At 54.9% G+C, this 21,986-nt stretch overlaps 1 protein-coding gene across 3 annotated transcripts; it reads left to right on the top strand.

The window, feature by feature from the left end:
- The first annotated feature begins 3,392 nt into the window (after positions 1-3,392).
- Positions 3,393-21,721, top strand: FCSK (fucose kinase). 3 transcript variants are annotated; one of them, XM_082438981.1, is made up of 25 exons: positions 3,393-3,698; positions 4,521-4,686; positions 7,407-7,507; positions 7,863-8,014; positions 9,128-9,178; positions 10,140-10,265; positions 10,595-10,667; positions 11,072-11,169; positions 11,567-11,647; positions 12,133-12,252; positions 12,431-12,602; positions 13,018-13,130; positions 13,783-13,884; positions 14,006-14,176; positions 14,659-14,723; positions 15,429-15,799; positions 16,475-16,685; positions 16,860-17,026; positions 17,122-17,343; positions 17,660-17,803; positions 17,967-18,086; positions 19,685-19,872; positions 19,959-20,058; positions 20,561-20,784; positions 20,959-21,721. In XM_082438981.1, exons 3-25 carry the CDS (start codon positions 7,426-7,428, stop codon positions 21,043-21,045), a joined length of 3,240 nt encoding a protein of 1,079 aa, XP_082295107.1. In that variant the 5' UTR covers positions 3,393-3,698; positions 4,521-4,686; positions 7,407-7,425; the 3' UTR covers positions 21,046-21,721. The 3 variants fall into 3 exon arrangements, with proteins under 3 accessions (XP_082295107.1, XP_082295108.1, XP_082295109.1); XM_082438982.1 differs by lacking the exon at positions 4,521-4,686 and having other exon boundaries at positions 3,557-3,698; XM_082438983.1 differs by lacking the exons at positions 3,393-3,698; positions 4,521-4,686; positions 7,407-7,507; ... (2 more) ...; positions 10,140-10,265; positions 10,595-10,667 and having other exon boundaries at positions 11,102-11,169; positions 11,567-11,721.
- Positions 21,722-21,986: the final 265 nt, after the last annotated feature.

Here is a 21,986-nt window from a genome sequence, read left to right as displayed (position 1 = left end):
TCATATAGTATGTAGTTATTTGTGTTTGAGTTCTTTCATTTTGCATAGTGTTTTCAAAACTCATCCATGTTGCAGTATGTATTAGTATTTCATTCTTTTTATGGATGAATAATATTCCATTGTCTTTGTTTATCCAGTATATTGGTTTAAAAGTTGTGGGAAGAAAATAAACCTGTCTACCTTTGTTTAATGGATCTGTACCTCCTCTGCAGCAACACTTGTTAACATCCTATAGCAGCACTTTTTGAAAAATACTGCATAAGATATTTGGCAAAGGCAAATCAGGCATTGGGGAAGATGGGCCACTTAATGATAAAGTACACTTATTAGCTCTCCAGAAAGGGTTAACTATTTGGTTATCCTATCAGGTCTGGGTTTTGATTATTTAAAACCATACCAGGGACTTCCCTGGCGGTCCAGTGGTTAGGACTCTGCACTTCCACTGCAGGGGGCACGGGTTTGATCCCTGGTTGGGGAACTAAGATCCTGCAAGCTGTGTGGTACGGCAAAAAATAAAAGCAAACAAACAAAAACATATCAGCTGCTTCAATTTCTCCTTGGAAGACCCAGCAGGAAAAATTAATATCCTCTCCCCATTTTCTTCATCCAGTTCCCATCTCTTTGCCAGTCCCCTGGCAGTAAATACTCTTGGTTATATACCTTTACAGGGACGGTGCCCCCATTCCCCTGCTGTTGTGAGTGCTGGCTGCTAATGTCTCATAGATTCACCCTTCTCTGAAGTATTGGTATCAGTCCCTGTGAGCTGCTTTGCCTGGAGATGCCCTCCTTTCCCTACCTCCCCTTGGCCCGCCCACAGCCCATGAATGACTGATGTGGGGAAAAAAGTCCAGCTCCCTTGCTTCTAAGAGGGGTAAACCTTGTGATGTATTTTATGCTCCAGAGCTCCCCAGAGGATCAGACTGAGGCTGATGCCAGCTCCTGTCAGTTCAGCTAGACTTAGCTGAACTGACATCTTTGCTTGGCTTCTTCCCCTGCCCTATCCTGCCTCCCTCACTGCCCTAAGAGATCATTTGCACAAGAATCCCTTTCTCAGGCTCTGAGAACTCAACCTAAGGCATCTAGGGAACTCAACCTAAGATATCCCTGTGGGTAGTCCTGGCTCCCAGAGGGATTTCCTGCTACCAGCAGCCTCATATCTCATGCAGGGTCCTGCAGATTGTACCTCCTCCAAGAAGCCTTCCAGACTTGCACCCTTACATTTTGGCAGAATGAGCACCCTTACAGTTTGGCAGAATGATTGTTTAATAAGGAAGTTGGATGCCTACTCTGTGCCAGACCCTTTATATGCATTGGCTCATTGAATCCTCCCAACCTGGTTAGGCAAATACTATTGTATTCTTACTGAGGAAGAAAGCTGAGCTCAAAGAATTTGAGTGGCTTGCTCACACTGTCAGAAAGTGATGAGAACTGGGGAGGATTTGTCTGATTCCAAACCCTGTATTTAACCACTAGAATCTACCCTACGTTATAGCATCAGAATGTTTTTTCATGGCTCTGTCTACCCCAGGCCGTGGGGTGGAGAGCTACATGTTTTTGTGTCTGCTGCTGAGGGGTTTATCTTATTAAAAAGGCTTCTGTGAGTATCTCTGCTAGTGGCCTTGGAGCCACGCCCTACCGGGCCAGCATGCCCGCCCTAGGAGGTGGGGTGAAGCCCTTGGCCTCTGAGCTCCTCGGAGCTGTTTTCCTTGAGCCTCCGCCACGCTGCAGCTGCAGGCATCCCTGCCTTCCACTCCACTGCAGAGCTGGGATCTGCGTTGCTGAGAACAGCAGCAGTGGGAGGCAGCTCATCTCTTCCCTGGAGGCCTGCTGGGTTCACAGTAGAAGAGAGCAGGTGCTGAAGTGGGGGAAGGAGGATGAGACCTGGGCCAAGTGAAGAGGGGGGATGACTCTAGTGGGAGAAGACTGAGAGAAGGAGAGAGATTTGGGGGAGGAGGCAGGGTAGCAGGAGCTGAGCAGGGGACTGCTCTTTATTCATTCCTTCATTCAACAAATTGTTGGGAATTCCCTGGCGGGCGAGTGGTTAGGACTCCACGCTTTCACTGCCGAGGACCCGAGGACCGGGGTTGATCCCTGTCTGGGGAACTAAGATCCGGCAAGCCATGTGGTGCGGCCAAAAAAACCCAAAAAACAAAAAAAACAAACAATACAAACCCAAATTGCTTTAACCACCTACAATGTCCTAGGCACGTTCTAGTGACTGAGGATACAATAGTGAACAAACCATTGATCCAGCTTTAAGAAGTCCGCATGGGAATAACAACAATCAGCATAATAATGGTTAATATTTTTGAAGCATTTACTATGGAGTCAAGAATTTATTTATCTCATCCTCATAAGAATCTTAGGCATTTGACACTATTATTACCCCATTTTACAGATAAAGACAACGAGGCAGAATAGCCAAGTGACTGGTCAAGGTTACACAGAGTTAGAGCAGAATCCCTCATCTTCTCTGAGACTGACCACTTGGGCCTCGCAGGCTCCCTATTAAGGACACTAGATTTGGAAAGTATATTCTCATAAGAAAAATTCAAACAATACAAATAAAGCTCACGTTCTCCCTGCCTAGCCCCATCCCTGGCAGTCTCCACCTCAGAGTGTGCTCCTTCCGGTCCGGTTCCTATCCACATGTACTATATGTCCGCATACATTATTTTTGACACGAGTAGATTCCCATACATAATGTTCTTTAACAAAGTGTCTTGAACACTTTTCCCTATTGTACATGTAGATCTAGCTCATTATTTCTAACTGCTGCAGAGTATTCCATTGCATGGATGTGCCTAGTTTATTTTCCCAGTACCCTGGAGAAAGAGACAGTGTTTCCAGTTTTCCGCTATTACGAACAAGGCAGCCATTCATCACTTTTCCAAAAAAGCCACAGATCTTTTTCCCACTACAGAGTTGAAAAGTTTCTACCGGAAGGACCCACGTAATGAACCCGCGAAAGCATGGCCAATTGCCAATCCAACGGTAGTCGCTTACGCTCGAACGACACCTGTGGGGTTTTTCCTCCCGGTTTGATTTCTGTCTCTTCGGGGAAACGCGGCGGCACCACGCCCCCAGCCAGGGGGTTAAACAAGCGAACAAAACACAAACCTGGAACCACGAGTCTCAGAAAACGAGTTTTGTCTTTACAACCCACTGGTTCCTCTGGGAGTTGTAGTTTTGCTGCCCAGCGGAGCCGCCTTCTCCCCTCACCTCCCTTCTCGAGGGGAAGAATCACTGCCCTTTAGGAAAGCGCTGCCCTGACCATCTCCGCTGGCCCAGGCGATAGCTCCGAGCTGGGCTTTTGAGGAGGACAAGCCAGGGCGGGCGGAGGGCTGAAACTACATTTCCCAGGGTGAGCCGCGAAGGCACGCACAGCCCCGCGTTAAAGATCCCGCTGTGCCGAGAACCGGCGGAGGCACGTATGTCAGACCGCGCGGATACCGGCACCGCACACCCAGTGTCCCGCGCCGTTTTTCCGCCTCCCGCCCACACTCTTGGACCCGCAAGACTGAGCCGGGCCACTGGCTGTCTGGTTCCTGATAGGGAAGAGCGTCGGGGAACTCTGCAGCCACCCCCGGGCGCCCACTTGCTCCAAGGGGCGTTTGCGGGTCCTTCTACCCGTTGGCCTGGGTCTTTCTACAGGAGCTCCGGGACCTGGGGACGCCCGGGACAGGGACCACAGGCAGGTGGGCCTCTGGATGCTGGCGCTGGTGATTTTTCCTTTGAGGTCGCTTTTCCTGCCTCCGTTTACCCCATCGGGGCTCGTCATTATCCACAAATCTCAATTATATGACGTTTGTGTAATTTGCAATGTAATTTTACTCCCAATCACCTTCCTTCTGCCTTTTTTCGCTTCCCAGAAGACAAATCACATTCCTCCGTGGGGCTGCTTTTTCCCTTTAAAATGCAAAATCCCTGCCCCACTTCTCTTCAAAAAGCAAATATGAAGAGGCCTTACTATTTTATTCTGTCCCTGGCTCCCCTTCCCTATCCTAATTTTAGGCAGCGTGTGGCTGAGGACATTAAGAACTATTTCAACTTGGCCTCAGTAGATAAAGTTCTGTTGGAAGTGTGCAGAATATTGGATAGAGGCCTGTATTATCTAAGATTTCTGTACAAATGTCAGGTATGACAGAGGGCAAAGACTCCAGGAGAGATGTCTTGTTTCTACAGGGTGGGTAAGAACAGGAATCTTGGAGTTGGATACACCTGACCTGCCTGTAAAAGCTGTATATGTCCTTGGGCAGGCTATTTCATCTCTTTACGCTACAATTTCCTTACAAATTACGTGGGTGTGGTAAAATTCAATTCATAGGGCTGTTGAGTGGGTCACATGAGCTGATACTTCAACGTGTCTTTGGCGTGGTGCCTGAAAAAGACTCTCCCTATGCTACCAGTACTGTTCCACCTTTTCTGTTCTCATAATACCCTTTAGTCTGATCGGGCAAGGCATGCCACTTAGCCTTGGTTGATTTTCCCAGGCCTTCCCTGATTTTTTTCTTCTACAGGAGCATCTTTGACCCAGAGAATATATCAGAGCCTTCACTCCAACTTGCTTCAGGGTCAAGTCGAATTCTTCTGTTGCTTTTCCTCACTGGAGAGAACTACCATTCATTGAGCTCCTGCTGTGTGCCACATATTTTTATGTTTTATTTAATGCAACCATCCTAGGAGGTTGGTATCTTTGGCCCCAGTTTTCAATTGGGGAACTGAGGCTCAGAGAGGTTAAGTAACCTGGTCAAGATCACACAGGAAGAGGGAGAGATGGGGACAGCCTCTGGGGGGTTGATTCCCAGCCCAGGACTATTCCTCTGCTCCAGTTTCTAGTAGAGTACAGTCCAGATTATGCCGTCCTCCCTCCTCTGCCTGTGACCTGTCATCTGCTCATGACTCTCAGTCACTATGCCAAGACCAAGACTGGCCTCAGACCTTTGGACTCTCCTTGGGGCATTTCTTTCTTGCTCTCTTTTAACACCTTTGCTTGGGATCAAACATCATTGTCACCATCACCTGAGAGACCCAGGTCCCGTTCATGGATGCAGCATCAACTAGCATTTGTAAAGTGGACAGAATACTTACCTGGCAGTGGTGTTGTGAAGATGAAAAATCATAGTGTCTTAACTATGGGTCTTAACTTCTAGTGGCTGTTATCATTAATGCCATCCCCATTTCATTGTCACCTTGTATTGGGCACTTCACATATATTTAGTACGTTGGTTCTTTTTTCCATCCTACAAAGTAGGTTCAGTGTAGGGGTTAAGAGAATGGACTCTGGAAAAAAGGTGTCTGGGTTCAAATTTGGCTCTACCACTTGCTAGCTGTGTGACCTTGGTCAAGTCACTTAATCTCTCTGTGCCTCAGTTTCTTCATCTTTAAGTATAAAGAAAGTACTTCCCAGACATTAATTTAGAGGTTCTTACAGTAATTTTTCCTTTGGCAGTCCCAAGAGGAAGATGATATACTCCCATGTTGGTTCAGGTCCTCAGAGAAGTAGAGAACAAGATGGGATTAGACTTGCAAGAGATTTATTGGGGGAGGGAAGAAGGGGAGGGAGCTGGAGGAAGCAGGGAGAGCTGTCAGTTTTCAGTTCTGCTTCCTGTAACAGCACCGGAAGGAAGAAGGGAGGTATGGGTAGAAGGCTCTCAGACTGCAGTGCAGTTCTAAGACAGTTTCTGTTGGGTTGATGGGGAGTTCTGGAGCCAAGGGTGCCTGTCAGAGGATCCCCATCTTGTAGGAGTGGGTCTGTCTTCTTCATGTCATTGGTTGGTGGGAAGCATGGCCTCCGTGTGAACAAGATGGGGGCATCTATCCGTTACACTCCCTACCACAGGAGGCCAGAGAGGGTTAGGGGTGCCGAAGATCACACAGGGAGTTGGTGGCCCATCTGGAATCCCCAGCCACCCCCTTTACTGGGAAGGCCAGATGGGTAACCTGGGGAATGCCTTTGACCTCAGATGCCTGGCCAAGATCTCTAGCTCAGGTTTCCCCTCTGGATTTCCCTCCTGAGCTGAACAGGGAACAGAGCAATTTTTGTTAGTGGTGGAAGCTTTCCCTGAAAGCTCATGGGAGTGTGGGTGTTGCTAAGTGGCAGTGTCTGTCAGCCTTAACCATAGGCTTGGTGGCAGCAGAGTCTGGCATAAGAAGAAACCATTACTGAGGTTCAGGTTTCCTGTTGGCTCTGGCTGGGGTGAGGGTTGACTGCAGATGGACGTGTGGTCAGGGCACCTCTGGGGTGGCATGCAGCTCACTCCACCGGCCCACCCCACACTGAGCTTTGGGGGCTGGAGGGAAGAGGTGGGGGTGGGCTGCTGCATGGGACAGCAACTGGGACCCTGCCAGCGGTAGACGCCAGCGCACTCCTAGAGACTCGTCCACAGAGGTCTTGGGGAGGCCAGGGACTCTGCAGTCAGATTGGCTTCTTATCTGGTAGGAAAGGAGTGTTGGGGGGATAGGAGTGGGTGAAGCCATAGCTTTGGCTTCACCTTCCCCTCACTTGCTCAGAGTGCCCTGGAGGCAGATGGCTGACAGGTGGGGTTGCAGCCCCCTTCTGGCTTGGAGCCTCTGGGAGGGGAGTTCCCCTCTGAGGTCCCTGTAGTGGGTGCTGTTGGCATGCTGCTCTTGAACAAACTGGTGCCCCTCTCCCAGAGCTTCCCTCTTTTCCGGGGAATTGCCCTCAGCCTCAGGAGCCTAGAAGTTAGAGCCTCCCTCCCTGCAGCTCAGTGCCAATGATTGGATGATGAGGGGCCTGCGGTACCGAAAGGGCAGCCCCTTGTTTTAAGGTGGGACCCCCTGTCAACCCCACCCCACTCCCCTTACTTCCTCTCCTGAGGAAATGTCATGCACCCAGATTGATGAAGTCAAAGATAGACTCATCACATGACCCAGCAATCCCACACCTAGGTGTCCGCCTGGAGAGACGAAGTCTTATGTTCACGCTAAATCTGCATGAATGTTTATAGCAGCTCTATTCATGATTACCAAAACCTGGAAGCAGCCCAGATGTCCTTTAGTGGGTGGGTGGAGAAACAGACTGTGTGATGTCTATGCGACGGAATACTGCTTGGCAAAAAAAGAGAAAGAACTATGGATATGCATAGCCAACTTGGATGAATCTCAGAGGCATTATGTTAAGTGAAAGAAGCCAATCTCAAAAGATTACATTCCAACTATAGCTTTGGAGAACAGATGGCTGGTTGTCAGGGGTGAGGGATGGAGGAGGGTGTGACTGTAAAGGGTTAGCATGTGGGAGCTTTTTTAGATGCAGATGGTGGTAGTAACCACAAGAATCTATACATGTATTAAAATTCATAAAACTACTTACAACCAAAAAAAATCAATTTTAGGGTATGATAATTTTAAAAAATTCACATATACCCGTATCTCTGCCCTGGAAGCCCCTCAACTTTGGCCAGAATGGAGCAGCCGAAGGGGGTTGATTGGACGGTCATCATCCTGACATGCCAGTACAAGGACAGCGTCGAGGTCTTCCAGAGAGGTAGTTGACCCTCCCTCTCCACTCTGCCCCTAATGTGGAACCCTCTCCCCTTTCTTTGCCACATACGCCTACAGCCCCAGGAGCCGGGCAGACCGGGGTTCAAACCCAGATTCTGCTTCTTCCTAGCCACGTGACCTCAGACATAGGTCACTTCACTGAGACTCGGTTTTCTCATCTGTGCAATGGGAGTAATTGTACTTACCTCACTGAGTTGGGAAAAGATCTAATGAGCTACTAGATGAAAAGCTGCTAAGTCAAAGAAGATTAAATAATGGCTGTCAGGAGGTTTGCTTGAGGTGCTTGGGACCAGGATGGAGAGGCTGGGGCGCAGGTCCCAGTCATGTTCTGACCACAGAGCTGGAGATACGGCAGAAGCGAGAGCAGATCCCCACCAGGACGATGCTATTGGCCGTGGAAGACCCTGAGGTTCATGTGGGCAGTGGAGGAGCCACCCTCAACGCCCTGCTGGTGGCTGCTGAGCACCTGAGTGCCCGTGCAGGCTTCACTGTGAGTGCTCCTCAAGCGCCCCCCTGGGCACAGCAGGGATGGGGGGCTTCAAACAGAGCCTTTCCGAGGTCCCCAGCTCTTCGGGCTCCATTTTCCTGCCCAGTTCAGGTTTGGCATCAGTTTTTGCATCTGTAGATTGAGCAGACTCATCCAGCTGAGGGCAGAAGGCAGGGGCAGCCTTTGTAGTGGTTTTAGAAAGTCAGAGCCAGTATCTCGGAGTTAGGCTTTCTGGCTTCCCTTGAGAAATCTCATCTTGCTACCCTGGACTCTCCTTCCCACATAGCAATGGTTTGCTGGAACTGAGGTGCAGTGGCCCCCAGTGCGTAGAGCGTGGGCCCACGTCCCACACACACCCAGCCACTTCACGAGGTCACCTTGCCTGCATGGCACCCTGGCACAGGCAGTGAGGGTGGTCACAGGCATGGACACGCTCTGGCAGTGGGGGTGGTGCCCGCAAGGGAGGGGACCACTGTGTGGTTGCCATGAAGCTGACTTACTGTGAGTCACCCGCCAGCCAGCCCCACGTTCTTGCCTGCAGCCTTCCCTAAAAACAGGGGACAGGGGAGTGGCCCAACTGGAAGGCTGCTGTGCTTCCTTATCCAGGAGTGGCCAGGGCTGCCTCGTGCCTGCCTGTGGCCATTGGTCTTGACCTTGCTGGTTGTTCCTTTGGTTCCTTTTTTTTTTTTTTTTTTTAATTTATTTTATTTATTTATTTTTGGCTGCGTTGGGTCTTCGTAGCTGCGCGCGGCCTTTCTCTAGTTGCAGCAGGCGGGGGCTACTCTTCGTTGGGCTGCGTGTGCTTCTCATTGCGGTGGCTTCTCTTGTTGCAGAGCACGGGCTCTAGGTGCGTGGGCTTGTTGTGACGCACGGGCTCAGTAGTTGTGGCGCACGGGCTTAGTTGCTCTGCGGCATGTGGGATCTTCCCGGACCAGGGATCGAACCCGTGTCCCCCTTCATTGGCAGGCAGATTCTTAACCACTGTGCCACCATGGAAGTCCCTCCTTTGGTTCTTGTGTGGACTTGTGCCGGGGGTCTCTCCCTGCCCAAGAGGGTGCCATCCTCGGGTGCCATCTGCCCAGACCTCTGTGAACAGTGCTCTTCCACTTTTGATAGGTGGTCACATCGGATGTTCTGCACTCGGCCTGGATCCTCATCCTGCACATGGTCAGTCGAATGCTGGGCAGGGGCCATGCAGAAGGATGGTCAGTCCTCGGGGTTGGATGGGACTGTAGGGGTCTTCTACCTTTGTGTGCAGGTGTGCATTGTGCAAATCCTGAAGAATCAGAAACAGAATTAATCCAGGTGTCCAAAATAGGGAACCGGTTAAATATAAACAGCATATCCTCCTGGTGGAATATCAGACAATGATTAAAAGGTCCATTGAACTCTCTGCACTGACCTGTGCATTGACCAGCTCTGTGACCTGGGGCAGGTCACTTGACTGTTTCGAGGCCTCAGTTTCCTCATCAGTAACATGAGGATGGCAGCAGTTCCTACTTCATGTGGGTGTGCTGAGATGACCTGTCAAATGCTTAGATGGGGGCCTGGCCTGGCTCACTGTGAGCATCGGTGAGTATACTTTCATTGTTCAGTGAAAAAGGCCAGCTGCACAAGTTTGTACAGAATGATCTCAGCCTTTTTAATTGGAAGTTTGATTGAGGTCATTGTAGATCCACATTTAAGAAATATTCCAGAGGGAAGCCTCTGTAAACTTTGCCCAGATCTCGCCAATGGTCATATTTTCCAAAACTGTAGTGTAATTACAGCCAGGATATTGACATTGATATGGTTCCCAGTCTTTCTCCAGTTTGACTTGCACTCTTGTGTGTATGTGAAGTTCTGTTGTCTCCGTCTTTTTCATTTTTGTAAAAAAAAAAAAAAAAAAAAAAAAAATAGTCTGCATGTGAGGTATACAAAAGGGCGTAACCTCAAAGTGAGGGCAATGGTTATTATCCCTGAGGGGTTGTTTTTCTTTTTGTGTATCTGCATTTGCTCATTTTTTACCATAATCATGTAATTTAAAAAATCACATGAGAACACACTTTGTAAAAGTCCTCTGGCTTGATGGCTTTCTGCCCAGGCTGTCTGCCTCAAGCTCTTCTGCCTGTCCCTGCTCCCGCCCCAGGGCCGAGACTTCCCCTTCGATGACTGTGGCCGGGCCTTCACCTGCCTCCCTGTGGAGAACCCCCAGGCCCCTGTGGAGGCCGTGGTCTGCAACTTGGACTGCTTGCTGGACATCATGAGCCATCGGGTGAGACAGGCAGCTGCCATGGGGCCTTGTCCTGCCGCTTTCCTGCTGAGCCACCAGCCATAGTCTGTGCTGGCTCAGACGGGGGATGCCAGGAACAATGGCTTTGGGTGCCTGGAGTTAGTTAGAGCTTCAGGATGTTAGTGTTGGCCACACTGGGGGGAGGTGCGGCCTCAGGAAGCAGGCGGGAGGGCTGGCATCGGCACCATGGATATAGGGAGGCCCCTGTTACCTCAGCAGCCCGAGTCCCCCTGGAACAGGCTGAGGCTGTGCTGTGTGGGAGCAGAGGAAGGGCTGGGCCCGGCCATCAGCTTCGTCCTCTCTCCCCACAGCTGGGCCCAGGCTCCCCGCCAGGCGTGTGGGTTTGCAGCACCGACATGCTGCTGTCTGTTCCTCCAAACCCAGGTGAGCCTGAGAAGGCTTGGGACTGCCCTCCCTAGCCACAGCCAGCGTGGCTCTGCCTCTCCTCACCCACCCCGTCTCTGGGCCTGGCCTGCTGCCCTGTTCACGAGGGAAGCTCTAAGGTTTGAAGGATGGAGCTTAGACCAGGAGGCAGGGCTTCCCCTGCTGGGCCTGTCTGCCTGTCCGTAGAGTGGAGATACCCAGCCCTGCCCGCTTTGTCCCAAAGGGCTCTGTGGCCACACTTTGGGGGTGAGGTGTTGTCATTCTCCCAGAGGAATGTCCGTTTGGCTTTGGAAACCATATTTTCTTTAGAGGCGCCTGGATGCCCCCGCCCTCTTCCTGGAAGGGAATTCCCCCATTCCTTGGGCCGGGGTCCCTGGAGAGCCTCCTGACTCCCCCACCTGCAGGGATCAGCTGGGACGGCTTCCGGGGAGCCAGAGCGATCGCCCTTCCGGGGAGCACGGCCTATGCCCGGAACCATGGTGTTTACCTCACTGACTCCCAGGTAGTGCCCCTGGGGCAGCAGCGTGGGCAGCTGAGCCATCCTGGGATGGCCTCCTGGTCCTGTGCTCTGGGCAGCCTCGCCCTGGACTTTCTGGCATGGTCTGGATCTGGAGGAGTTTCCCCCCATGGCAGCAGCCCTTGTGCTTAGTCTTTTGCCAAACATGAATTGCCCCTGATCCTGTGCCAGGCTCTGTGCCCAGGCTTGGGGCTGTGGAGACATTTGAAGCCTGCCCTCTGCTGTCAGGGTGGGGGAGGTCTCAGGCACTTGTATCCCCAGGAGTATGCTGGGGCCTGTCAGACTTGCGTCCTAGGTTTACATCTGGAGAACACCCTTGCGTGTCCTCTTTCGTAATCCTCTCTTGCTCCCTTCCCTAACTCTGTTTTCTGCTTCCATGTAGGGCTTCGTTTTGGACATTTATTACCAAGGCACCGAGGCAGAGATACAACGATGTGCCAGGCCTGACGGGCGGGTGCCACTGGTATGGCTGCCAGGGCAGAGCCCCACTCCTTCTGGGGAAGGCTAGAACCAGAATCTGAGGAAGATCTGGAACTGGTATTCAGGGGAGCGGGTGAAGCCAAAATCTGAGGAGGGGTAGCCTTGGAATTCAGGGTCTTGTCCCAAATGAGAAAGGCTGGAACCAGACTCAGGGGATCCTTCTAGAATGAAGGACAAAGGTACGAGTGGTGGATAAGAGCCTGGGACTAGACTATAGGGAAGATGGAGAACTGGGATTGGGAGGAGACCTGAAAATTGAGGGGGTCCTAGAAGTTGCCTGCTGAGGGGCCCTTGGTGGAGCTGCCTCCATTAAGCCTGGAGTCTGGGCGCTGGAGTGGCCCAGAAGATGAATGATCCTGTCCGGTGTGGCAGTCAGCCTTGCTTGGCCCATCTGCACATGCCCTCCCCAACTCAGGCACAAGGCTGGCCCCAGGGTCTCCCACCTGACCCTTGTGGGGGCCCCTCCAGGTTTCTGGGCTTGTCTTCTTCTCTGTGGAAACTGCTGAGCACCTCCTGGCCACCCATGTGAGCCCGCCTCTGGACGCCTGCACCTACATGGGCTTGGACTCCGGAGCCCGGCCTGTCCAGGTGACTGGGAGTGGGGACTGGCAGGTCCTGGCCTGGGCAAGAGGCACTGACACTGGCACCTGGCTGTGTGACCTCAGGCCAGTCCTTTCCCCTCTCTATGTCAGCATCTCTAGAGATGGAACTGCCCCAGCTCAGCCTAGGTACCCACTAATAGCAGTGCTTCCCACCTTTGTCCCAGCTGTCTCTATTTTTTGACATCCTGCTCTGCATGGCCCGGAACGTGAGAAGGGAGGACTTCCTGGTGGGGCGGCCCCCAGAGATGGGGCAAGGTGATGTGGACATCGCGGGTTATCTGCATGGAGCCCGGGCTGAGCTGTGGAGGGAGCTTCGTGATCAGCCCCTCACAGTGGGTGGGTACTGCCTCTTGGCTCTCCGGGGTAGGGAGGCCATGGGAGTGAAGGCCCCCAGAATGAGGCTCCCACCCCACCTGCCTGGCCCCCAGGCTCCTGGACCAGGCAGGCCTAGTGAGTGCATGGACTGGACGATTACCCTCTCCCAGTTCAAAGTCCCCTGCTGAGGTAACTCTCCTCTTCTTCCTTTGTCTCTTTCCTGGGCTCCAGTCCTGGTCTTTCTACTTTCTAGCTGTGTGACTTTGGGCAGGTTGCTGAGCCTCTCTGGATCTCAGCTTCCCCGTTGGCACAGCGGGCTCATTTCCATGCTTGCCCTCCCAGGCCCTGATGAAGCTGTGTCTTCTGGTGGGAGGCCCAGCCTGGTGTCAGAGCTGCAACATGCAGGGTGTTGGGGTCAGTACTTGTGTCTTTACAGCATATGTCCCTGACGGCAGCTACAACTACATGACCAACTCAGCCAGTGAGTTCCTGCACAGTCTCACATTCCCGGGGGCTCCTGGGGCCCAGGTCGTGCACTCCCAGGTGGAGGTAAGACCTGCCTGGAGGTAAGGCCAGCAGAGGGGCCTACGGGGTACCTGGAGACAGGTAGGAATGGGGGCTGCAGGGAGGGGAGCGAATAGCTCACGCTTGGGACAGATTATCTATGCGTGTAGGTGTTATTATCCCCATTTTGCACGTGAGTCACTGGAGGCTCAGAGTGGTTAAGTTACTTGCTTAAGACCACAGAGCCAGTAAGTGGCCAAGTCAGGATTCTACATCCAAGTCTGAGCGAGCAGCTAGAGAAGATTCCCCCCCCACCCTTTCTGAAGGGTCTGCTTGGGGATTCAGGCAAATTCATGGTGATGGGGCAGGTAGAGTTCAGAGGTGGCCCTCAGGGTGGCGGGGGTAGGGATAGCTGGACAGGTGGGAGAGGTTTTCTGGGGGAGCTGTCATCTGGTGGGACTTCCACTACTGGGTGCAGATTTGCTTTGGAGGAGAAGGCAGGGAGAGCGTGCCCCTGGGGGAGCAGCAGAAATCAAGATAGGATGGGAGTCAGCCTGAGGCTGGGGCCAGGGAGGTATCGAGGGGATCTGGCTGGCCGACAGGCGCGGGGAGCAGCAGGAATTCTGGCCCTGGCTGTGGAGGAGAATTGGGGCAGCACCCGCCCCGGGCCCTCACAGCTTTCTCCCTGGCTTCACAGGAGCGGCAACTACTGGGGGCCGGGAGCTCTGTGGTCAGCTGCCTGCTGGAGGGCCCCGTCCAGCTGGGTCCTGGGAGTGTCCTGCAGCACTGCCACCTGCGGGTGAGGCCTGAGAGGGCAGGCAGAGGGAGGGCAAGGGTACGGGAGCCAGGGTCCTGTGTGTTTTGTGGGCGTGCTTGGGGTTCCCCTGCCCACGCAGGACGCCTGCCCGCTCCCCTGCCAGGGCCCCATTCACATCGGCACCGGCTGCTTCGTGAGTGGCCTGGACGTGGCCCAGTCCGAGGCACTGCACGGCTTAGAGCTGCACGACCTCGTCCTGCAGGGACACCATGTGCAGCTGCACGGCGCCCGCAGCCGGGCCTTCACCCTCGTTGGCCGTCTGGACAGCTGGGAAGTAGGTGCTCACCTTCCTCCCCTCGCCCCCATTCTTTAGGCTTTGGGGAGCACCGGGGGTCCTAGCCCAGCTTCATTGCAGGGCTCTCTGAGCGCTCACCTGAGAGATAGGCAGTGAGGAGAGTGTAGCCAGTAGAGTCTCATCAGGCCTTTACCTCCCTCCTCAGCTGCTCTGACGCAGGCTGGGTGGGGATTCTTATCCCCATTTTTCAGGCCGGAGACTGAGGTTCGGAGAGGGAGGTGACCCGCCTTGGGCTGCAGAGCCAGTTATGGAGGGTCAGGCCTACAGCCAGGATTCTGCTCCAGGTTCCAGGCACCCGGGCTGGAATGTGGAAGCTCCAGGACTTGACGCTGTTTCAGAACTTGCTTGCCTAAGTGCCCCTGTCTCTTTTCCTGTCCCCTCTTGAGCAGATCCTGGCCTTATTGCCCTTAACCCCTTCCTGTGGCCCCTGCAGCCCTGACTGCTTCCTTCTCTTCCCCCAGAGACAGGGGACAGGAACGTATCTCAACATGTCTTGGAGTCAGTTCTTCCAGAAGACAGGCATTCGGTAGGGTTGGTGGCCCCACGGGCGTCTGTGGGCCTCGGCAGCCAGGGTGGTAGCTGCTTGGAGGCTCATCCTGCTCCTGCCCCACCCCCCACCATCCCTGCGGTCTGGGGTAGTTTTTTTTTTTTTTAAATTTCATTTATTTTTGGCTGCGTTGGGTCTTCATTGCTGCGGGCGGGCTTTCTCTAGTTGCGGCAAGCAGGTGCTGCTCTTCATTGCGGTGCACGGGCTTCTCATTGCAGTGGCTTCTCTTGTTGCAGAGCACGGGCTCTAGGTGCGCGGGCTTCAGTAGTTGCAGCACGCAGGCTCAGTAGTTGTGGCTCGCGGGCTTAGGTGCTCCACGGCATGTGGGATCTTCCTGGACCAGGGCTCGAACCCGTGTCCCCTTACTGGCAGGCGGATTCCTAACCACTGCACCACCAGGGAAGTCCCCTGGGGTAGTTTTGAGCAGCCTCATTTGCCCTAGCATCTTCTCCCTGGGCAACTCCAAATTCCTGGCCATGCTCAGGCTTTGGGATTTTGTTCAATGGCCTGGGAAAGGAGGCAGGGCAGCTGGGCCTCCCTCCCTGAATTGCCTGCTTGTGCTGCCTCTGGAGTTCGTCCTGTCCCCATGAATGAGCCAACCCCCAGCTGACAGGTGGTCAGGGCTTGGTGACCAGGCAGGAGCACTTGCTTCCCTCCTGCTCATGTGTCTTCTCCCCACATCAGGGACTGGGACCTGTGGGACCCAGACATGCCCCCCATTGAGTGCTGCCTTCTCAGTGCCCGTCTCTTTCCCGTGCTCCACCCCTCGAGGGCCCTGGGGCCCCAGGACATGCTGTGGATGCTGGACCCCCAGGAGGATGGGGGCAAGGCCCTGCGGGCTTGGCGAGCCTCCTGGCGTCTGTCCTGGGAGCAGCTGCAGCCACGCCTGGACCGGGCTGCCACACTGGCCTCCCGCCGGCACCTGTTCTTCCGCCAGGCCCTGCATAAGGCGCGGCACGTGCTGGAGGCCCGGCAGGACCTCAGCCTGCGCCCGCTGATCCGGGCTGCTGTGCACGAGGGCTGTCCTGGGCCCCTGATGGCCACCCTGGACCAGGGTGAGTGTGCTGGGCACCTATGCTGGGAAGCCAGACCCAGCATCACCTGCCCTGTCTGCCCTCTAGGTCGTCAACCTGAGGGTACTAGGGAGTCTTGAGACTTTAAAGCAGGGGAAAGACGCAAATGGACTTAACTTTTAGGTTTCTGGGAAGCTCTATCCCTGTTAGTGGGGAGTTTGGTGAGCGGCGGAGGCCTGGGGGTGAGGCTCTGGGTCCTGTGAGCATCGGCAAAGCCTGCACGTTCTGTGCAGGGGGCTGGATGTGGGTGAAGAGCTCCAGCACAGCCCCAGGGGGATGTGGCCCGCCCTGCGTGGGACCCAGGCATTCTGGCTGGGGACTCAGCCTTAGCCTCACAGGGACTGCCTCATTCTCCATTTCAGTTATTCACTCATGGCCACACAGCTGGTTGGTGGGGGGCTGAGACTGAACCCAGGTGGTTTGCCCCCCCAGCCTGAGCTCTTACTCATTAAGGGCATCCTGGGTGGGGGGTGCAGAGGCATATCTGGGCTGGGGCTGGTGGGATGAGAACTTTGCCAGGCAGAAGAGGGGAGCATTCCCAGGCAAGGATACATCTTGGGCAAAAGTGAAGAGGTGTGAGGAGTCTGGGGTGCCTGAGGGCAGGGGGCATTGAGGGCGGGCCTCCTCCCCAGCTGCTCCTGACTCCTGGTCCCTCAGTGGCAGCTGGTGGGGGAGACGCTGGCGTGGCAGCCCGGGCACTGGCCTGTGTGGCGGATGTCCTGGGCTGCATGGCAGAGGGCCAAGGAGGCTTACGGAGTGGGCCAGCTGCCAACCCTGAGTGGGTGCGGCCCTTCTTGTACCTGGAGTGTGGAGACCTGGCGCGGGGCGTGGAGGCGCTTGCCGAGGAGCGGGACAAGTGGCTGAGCAGGTGGGTGCTAATGATGTCAAAACCCTTGGAGAAGCCTCCTGCCGTCCTTGGAGGTGGAAACCCAGAGAGAGGCGGAGTGTCCTCAGGTCACCTAGGGCAGTCGGTCCCCAAACCCAAGCAGCCCGCCCCCAACTTGGGGCTCCATGCCACCATCTCTCCCTTCCCTCCTGGCAGACCAGCCTTACTAGTACGAGCTGCCCGCCACTACGAGGGGGCTGGGCAGATCCTGATCCGCCAGGCTGTGATGTCAGCCCAGCACTTTGTCTCCTCGGTGCCGGTAGAGCTGCCAGCACCCGGGCAGTGGGTGGTGGCTGAGTGCCCGGCTCGAGTGGACTTCTCTGGTGAGCCCCTGGGGGGGGGGTAGGGGTGAGGGTAGCCACCCCAGAACTGAGCTGGCAGCCCCTGTGACCAGCTTGGTCTCGTTCAATTGCCACAGGGGGCTGGAGTGACACGCCACCCCTTGCCTATGAGCTTGGTGGGGCAGTGCTGGGCCTGGCTGTGCGATTGAACGGCCGCCGGCCCATTGGGGCCAGGGCTCGCCGCATCCCAGAGCCCGAGCTGTGGCTGGCAGTGGGACCTCGGCAGGACAAGATGGCCACGAAGATAGTATGCGGGAGCCTGGATGACCTGCAGGATTACTGCCAGCCCCATGCCCCAGGTCAGGGCACCTGTGATTTGTGCAGGTGGGGATGGCACACCTAGCCAGCTGGGGGATGGGGGCAGAACCCGAGAGACCCTGCAGGCCATGGGTGCCTGGCCTGAGGGTGAGCCAGTCTGGTGGAGGAGCCTTCATGTTACCCTGCCCAGGCACAGGAGGTAGAGCTGGCACATTTGCTGGTGTTATGGAGCCCAGAGGAACTTCTGTGGCTTGGGGATGGGGTCTGCGCCGAGCCCCAGGCCAGGCTGAGATGGGTGGGGTTTCTGTTTCCACCCCTGAAGACCAAACTCCTTGCCGGATGCTGCTCACTCCACAGGGGCGCTGTTGAAGGCGGCCTTCATCTGTGCGGGGATCGTGAGCGTCCACTCCAAGCTCTCGCTGAGTGAGCAGCTGCTGTGTGCCTTTGGGGGCGGCTTTGAGCTGCATACCTGGTCTGAGCTGCCCCATGGCTCTGGCCTTGGTGAGCAGGCCCTGTCTCCCTGCTGCTCACCGACTCCGTTCCCCCTTTCAGCTTTGCCTCCAATCCTCTCCCCAGCCTCGGCCCAGTGGAGAGGGAGGGGGCGGGGCAGGATTGGGCTGGGCAGAGCCGTGTCATGGCTGGTGATCTCCTCCGTGCCCTGCAGGCACCAGCAGCATCCTGGCGGGGGCTGCCCTGGCTGCCTTGCAGCGGGCCGCAGGCCGGGCGGTGGGCACGGAGGCCCTGATCCACGCGGTGCTGCATCTGGAGCAGCTGCTTACCACAGGTACGGACTGCCCCAGGGCAGAAGGGAGGTCGCGGGAACTTTTTCAGGGCCCCCAGGGCCTTCCCTGGACGTGCAGACAGCCACGGAACTGTGCTGCTCCTTACAAGGGTTAGAGCTTCCCTCTCACCACTCTGACACTCTCTCTCTGGTGCTTTTCAAAATGAAATATTTCTACCTCAAAGGGCTTGATGTAGGAGCACCTACTAAGTGTTAGAGTCTGTGCTGCACCTTTCATGTGTGTTAGGTATTCCTCATGTCTCTGTTCCTACCCAGGGCTGTCCCTCAGGGCAGGGCTGGGTTTGGATTAGGGGACAGGACCTTCAGCCTGTTCTTCAGCACCATGCCTCTCCCTTGGGCGAGGGCCACTTGTGCCTCGCTTCCCCCACCACATGATGGGGTACCCAGTGCCTGGCTGTGATCATACGGAATGTCACTAGCACCACGCTTCTCCTACTCATCACTGTGGCCCCTTAGCATCCATGCACAATGGAGAGCAGCCAGAGGTTTGTCTGGCTCTAGGGTGCTCTGGTCACCTCAGGATGCCAGGCCTCATCTTCAGCATGACTGTGGGAGGGAAACTGCCACAAAGATGTATAGATGCCTGATTATGGTATCTTCTCTGGCCACTTTGTAGCCTAGCTCCCTCCTTTCATTGTAATGACTCACATCCCATAATAGGTAGTCATTAGCAAAAGGGGCAGATGGGGAAGCTTTTTTAGTTTTCTTTTGAGGTACACTGTTCATATCTCTCATTTGGTCAAATGACAACTATTTATCGAACACCCGCTCTGTATTGGGCCCTGGGGATAAAATGAGCAAAAACAGCATCCCTGCCATCAGAAGTCTTACGGTCTATTGGAGACAAACATGGATCAATAACCACTCCAGTAAATGTATAATTACAAGCTACGCTACGTGCTCTGAAGGAGAGGGGTGCGATTAAGGAGTTCTTGACATTCCAGGCCTGACACTAACCACATTTTGGCTGTAAAGTTCCAGATGCCTCCTGCCATTTGCATTTTATACTCGAAATCCTTCCAGGCCCTTCTCCAAATATCAAAGGCCTATCCCAGAATCATCTCAAGTTTTGACATTTTTATATAGCTGCAAGAAGAAAAGAGATCCATACCTTTCATTAGTAAAGCAAAATGTGAACAAGCTATTTTAAGTTTGATAAGAGATGCTTAGGAGCTTATTTCCACCATCAACACCCTTTATCAGGCAAGCCAGGGTGCAGGGACTGTTAGGCTGTAGGGAAAGTCCTATGTCATCCCTCCTCAGGGGGAAAGGTTAGTGTAAGGTCTTAATCCTTTGATGTGGTTTACCCCAATTCCAAGTACACATTAGGTCTGCAACAAAACTCAGGCCTTGTGCATTCTAAGCTTGGCTCCAGAATGAAGCCCCTTCCATTGCTGGGCTCAACTTGCTCCCAGGGCGGGGGCAGAAGCTGCACAGCTCACCTGGCCCAGCTGAAGTTGCGGGGGGAAGCTGTCTTCCCACGCTGGTCCCTGCCAGGGATGCAAGGCCAGGAGCCTGTACTGGGAGAGGGAAGCTGGGCCAGATAGGCTTCAACAGTGACGGGGCCTGGGCTCTCACAGGAGGTGGCTGGCAGGACCAAGTGGGTGGCCTAATGCCTGGCATCAAGGTGGGGCGCTCCCGGGCTCAGCTGCCGCTGAAGGTGGAAGTGGAAGAGATCACTGTGCCTGTGGGCTTTGTCCAGAAGCTCAATGACCACCTGCTCCTGGTGTACACTGGCAAGACCCGCCTGGCCCGGAATCTGCTGCAGGTGAGCCCTGGCCCCAGAAGAAGGGAGGGACGCGAGGCGGCTCAGCTAGGCTGAGCCTCACTGCACCCCTCCTGCCCCATCTGTAGGACGTGCTGAGGAGCTGGTATGCCCGGCTGCCTGCCGTTGTGCAGAATGCCCACAACCTGGTGCGGCACACCGAGGAGTGCGCTGAAGCCTTCCGCCAAGGTAAGGCGCTTCTTCCCCGGAGCTCAGGCACCAGGAGTGAGTGCCTGTTGCCTGTGGGTCTGAGGCCGGGGGCCTTTGCAGACTTGGCACCGTCCCTAGGTATGAAGCCTCTGTCCTCTGCAGGGTCCCACACTTAGGTGGGAGTCACATCTCAGGACAATACCTGCATCCTGGGGAAGGCCTCCAGCCCCACCTACCAGGAAGCGGATGGGGGAAGAGGCTTGGCTCCATAGCCTAGTTCCAGGGAGTCGGGGCTGATTAGGGCTACACAGTTCAGTGAACACTGTGCCGGGTACCATGCCAACTGCTCTGTGCTCGTTAGTCCTCAAACAACCCCGTGAGATGGGCTTTGTCACTCCTGTTTCCAGCCAGTACCGAACCCAGGTTCTTAACTATGACACTGGTTAAGCAGTGCCTCTTGGCACCCCATCCAGTCTACAGATGGGCACTGAGTGAATATCCTGGCTCAGGCACACAACTCCCCTCTCTGCCCCCACCCCAGGGAGCCTGCCTCTGCTGGGCCAGTGCCTGACAGCATACTGGGAGCAGAAGAAGCTCATGGCCCCAGGCTGTGAGCCCTTGGCTGTGCGGCGTATGATGGCTGTCCTGGCCCCCCACGTGCATGGCCAGAGCCTGGCAGGGGCAGGTGGCGGGGGCTTTCTCTATCTATTGACCAAGGAGCCACGGCAAAAGGAAGCTCTGGAGGCTGTGCTGGCCAAGACTGAGGTATGGTGTGGTTGGGGTATGGTATCTGGCGTGGGACAGGAGCCCTCCCTGTGGCCCACCAGCTAACCAGCGGCTACAGCTGTAAGCCCCCTTGGCCCTGCAGCCACAGTCCAGCCTCCCAAAAGCCTAAAACCCACCCAGAACCCTCTAAGCACCTCTGTCCTTTGCTCCTAGGGCCTCGGTAACTACAGCATCCACCTGGTAGAAGTGGACACTCAGGGCCTGAGCCTGCAGCTGCTGGGGACCGAGACCTCAGCCTGAGGCCCCTTCTCATGAGGCTTGTCCCTCTGCAAGAGGAGAAAGCCTGGAGCTATAGCAGGCCCTCCCTTCCTTCCCCCTTGGGAGCACTCACTCTTCTATTCTCCACCCACTTCGTGAATCTGCTTCCAAAGGAAGCCAACCTGAGCTCAGGCCCAGCCCTTTCTAAAAGTTGGTGAAGCACAGACGGTGCTTGGGAACAGGACTGTGACCTCCTGGTTGACAGTGGCCTAGGCTTGGTGTCTGGACATAGGAAGGTCCTAAGTTCAGTGTCCCCTGTGACGTTTACAAATCTGATGGCCCAGCTTGGGCCTTGGCCTTCTCACTCTCCATGAGGGCCTGGAAGAAGGGGATGACAAGCAGACTTGGCAGATGGCTGGGGTCCCTTGGTAAGGCCGACCCTGAAGAGGCCCTTTGAGGCATTTCCTGTGGCCTTCCTTAGAGGTCAGGCTTTTGCCTGAGTAGAGACTTGCTGTTCCACACTCACTCCCAAGCTGACTTAATGGGGGAGTGGGAACAGGGGTGAGGGTCCACACTCGTGTCTGTGGCGGAGAGCCAGTGCAGTCCCGCAGCAAGTCACTGCTGATCGTGGCCTTAACCAGCAACTCTGCCATGTGCCTGTGGGCCGTGAGTTCTCAGGACTGCAGTCTTCTTGGAATAAACTCACTCTGCTCTTCAAGGTTGTCCTCATAAAGATCCTTTTTGTTCCTGCTGGGGGAATTCCCACTTGCCCCGGCACTGTGGGAAACTGCCCCTGGGATGATCCAACGTCTGGTGCTGAGGGCCCAAGAGATGGGATGAGGGTCTGGGATTGGATGAGGCACCTGTTACCATGTGGGTCCTGGTGGTGGCCATGTGCCTCTCTGGGTGTGGGAGGAGGCTGAGGATTTAGGCTTTTGCCTTCACATTTCAGTGCAACTGATGGACCTGTCGCTCTGTAGCAT

This window comes from Balaenoptera physalus, assembly GCF_965194825.1.
Source record: "Balaenoptera physalus genome assembly, chromosome: 19".
NCBI lineage: Eukaryota > Metazoa > Chordata > Mammalia > Artiodactyla > Balaenopteridae > Balaenoptera > Balaenoptera physalus.
The sequence above is the reverse complement of the archived record's forward strand: the minus strand, read 5'-3'. Positions and strand labels throughout refer to the sequence as shown.

What these genes read in the sequence shown, in the direction of transcription:
- FCSK (XM_082438981.1), top strand. Translation starts at nt 7,426, where the DNA reads ATGGAGCAGCCGAAGGGGGTTGATTGGACGGTCATCATCCTGACATGC. An exon ending in GTGCCCGTGCAGGCTTCACT is followed by an intron (nt 8,015 to 9,127) that starts GTGAGTGCTCCT and finishes CACTTTTGATAG; the next exon opens with GTGGTCACATCGGATGTTCT. An exon ending in TGGACATCATGAGCCATCGG is followed by an intron (nt 10,266 to 10,594) that starts GTGAGACAGGCA and finishes CTCTCCCCACAG; the next exon opens with CTGGGCCCAGGCTCCCCGCC.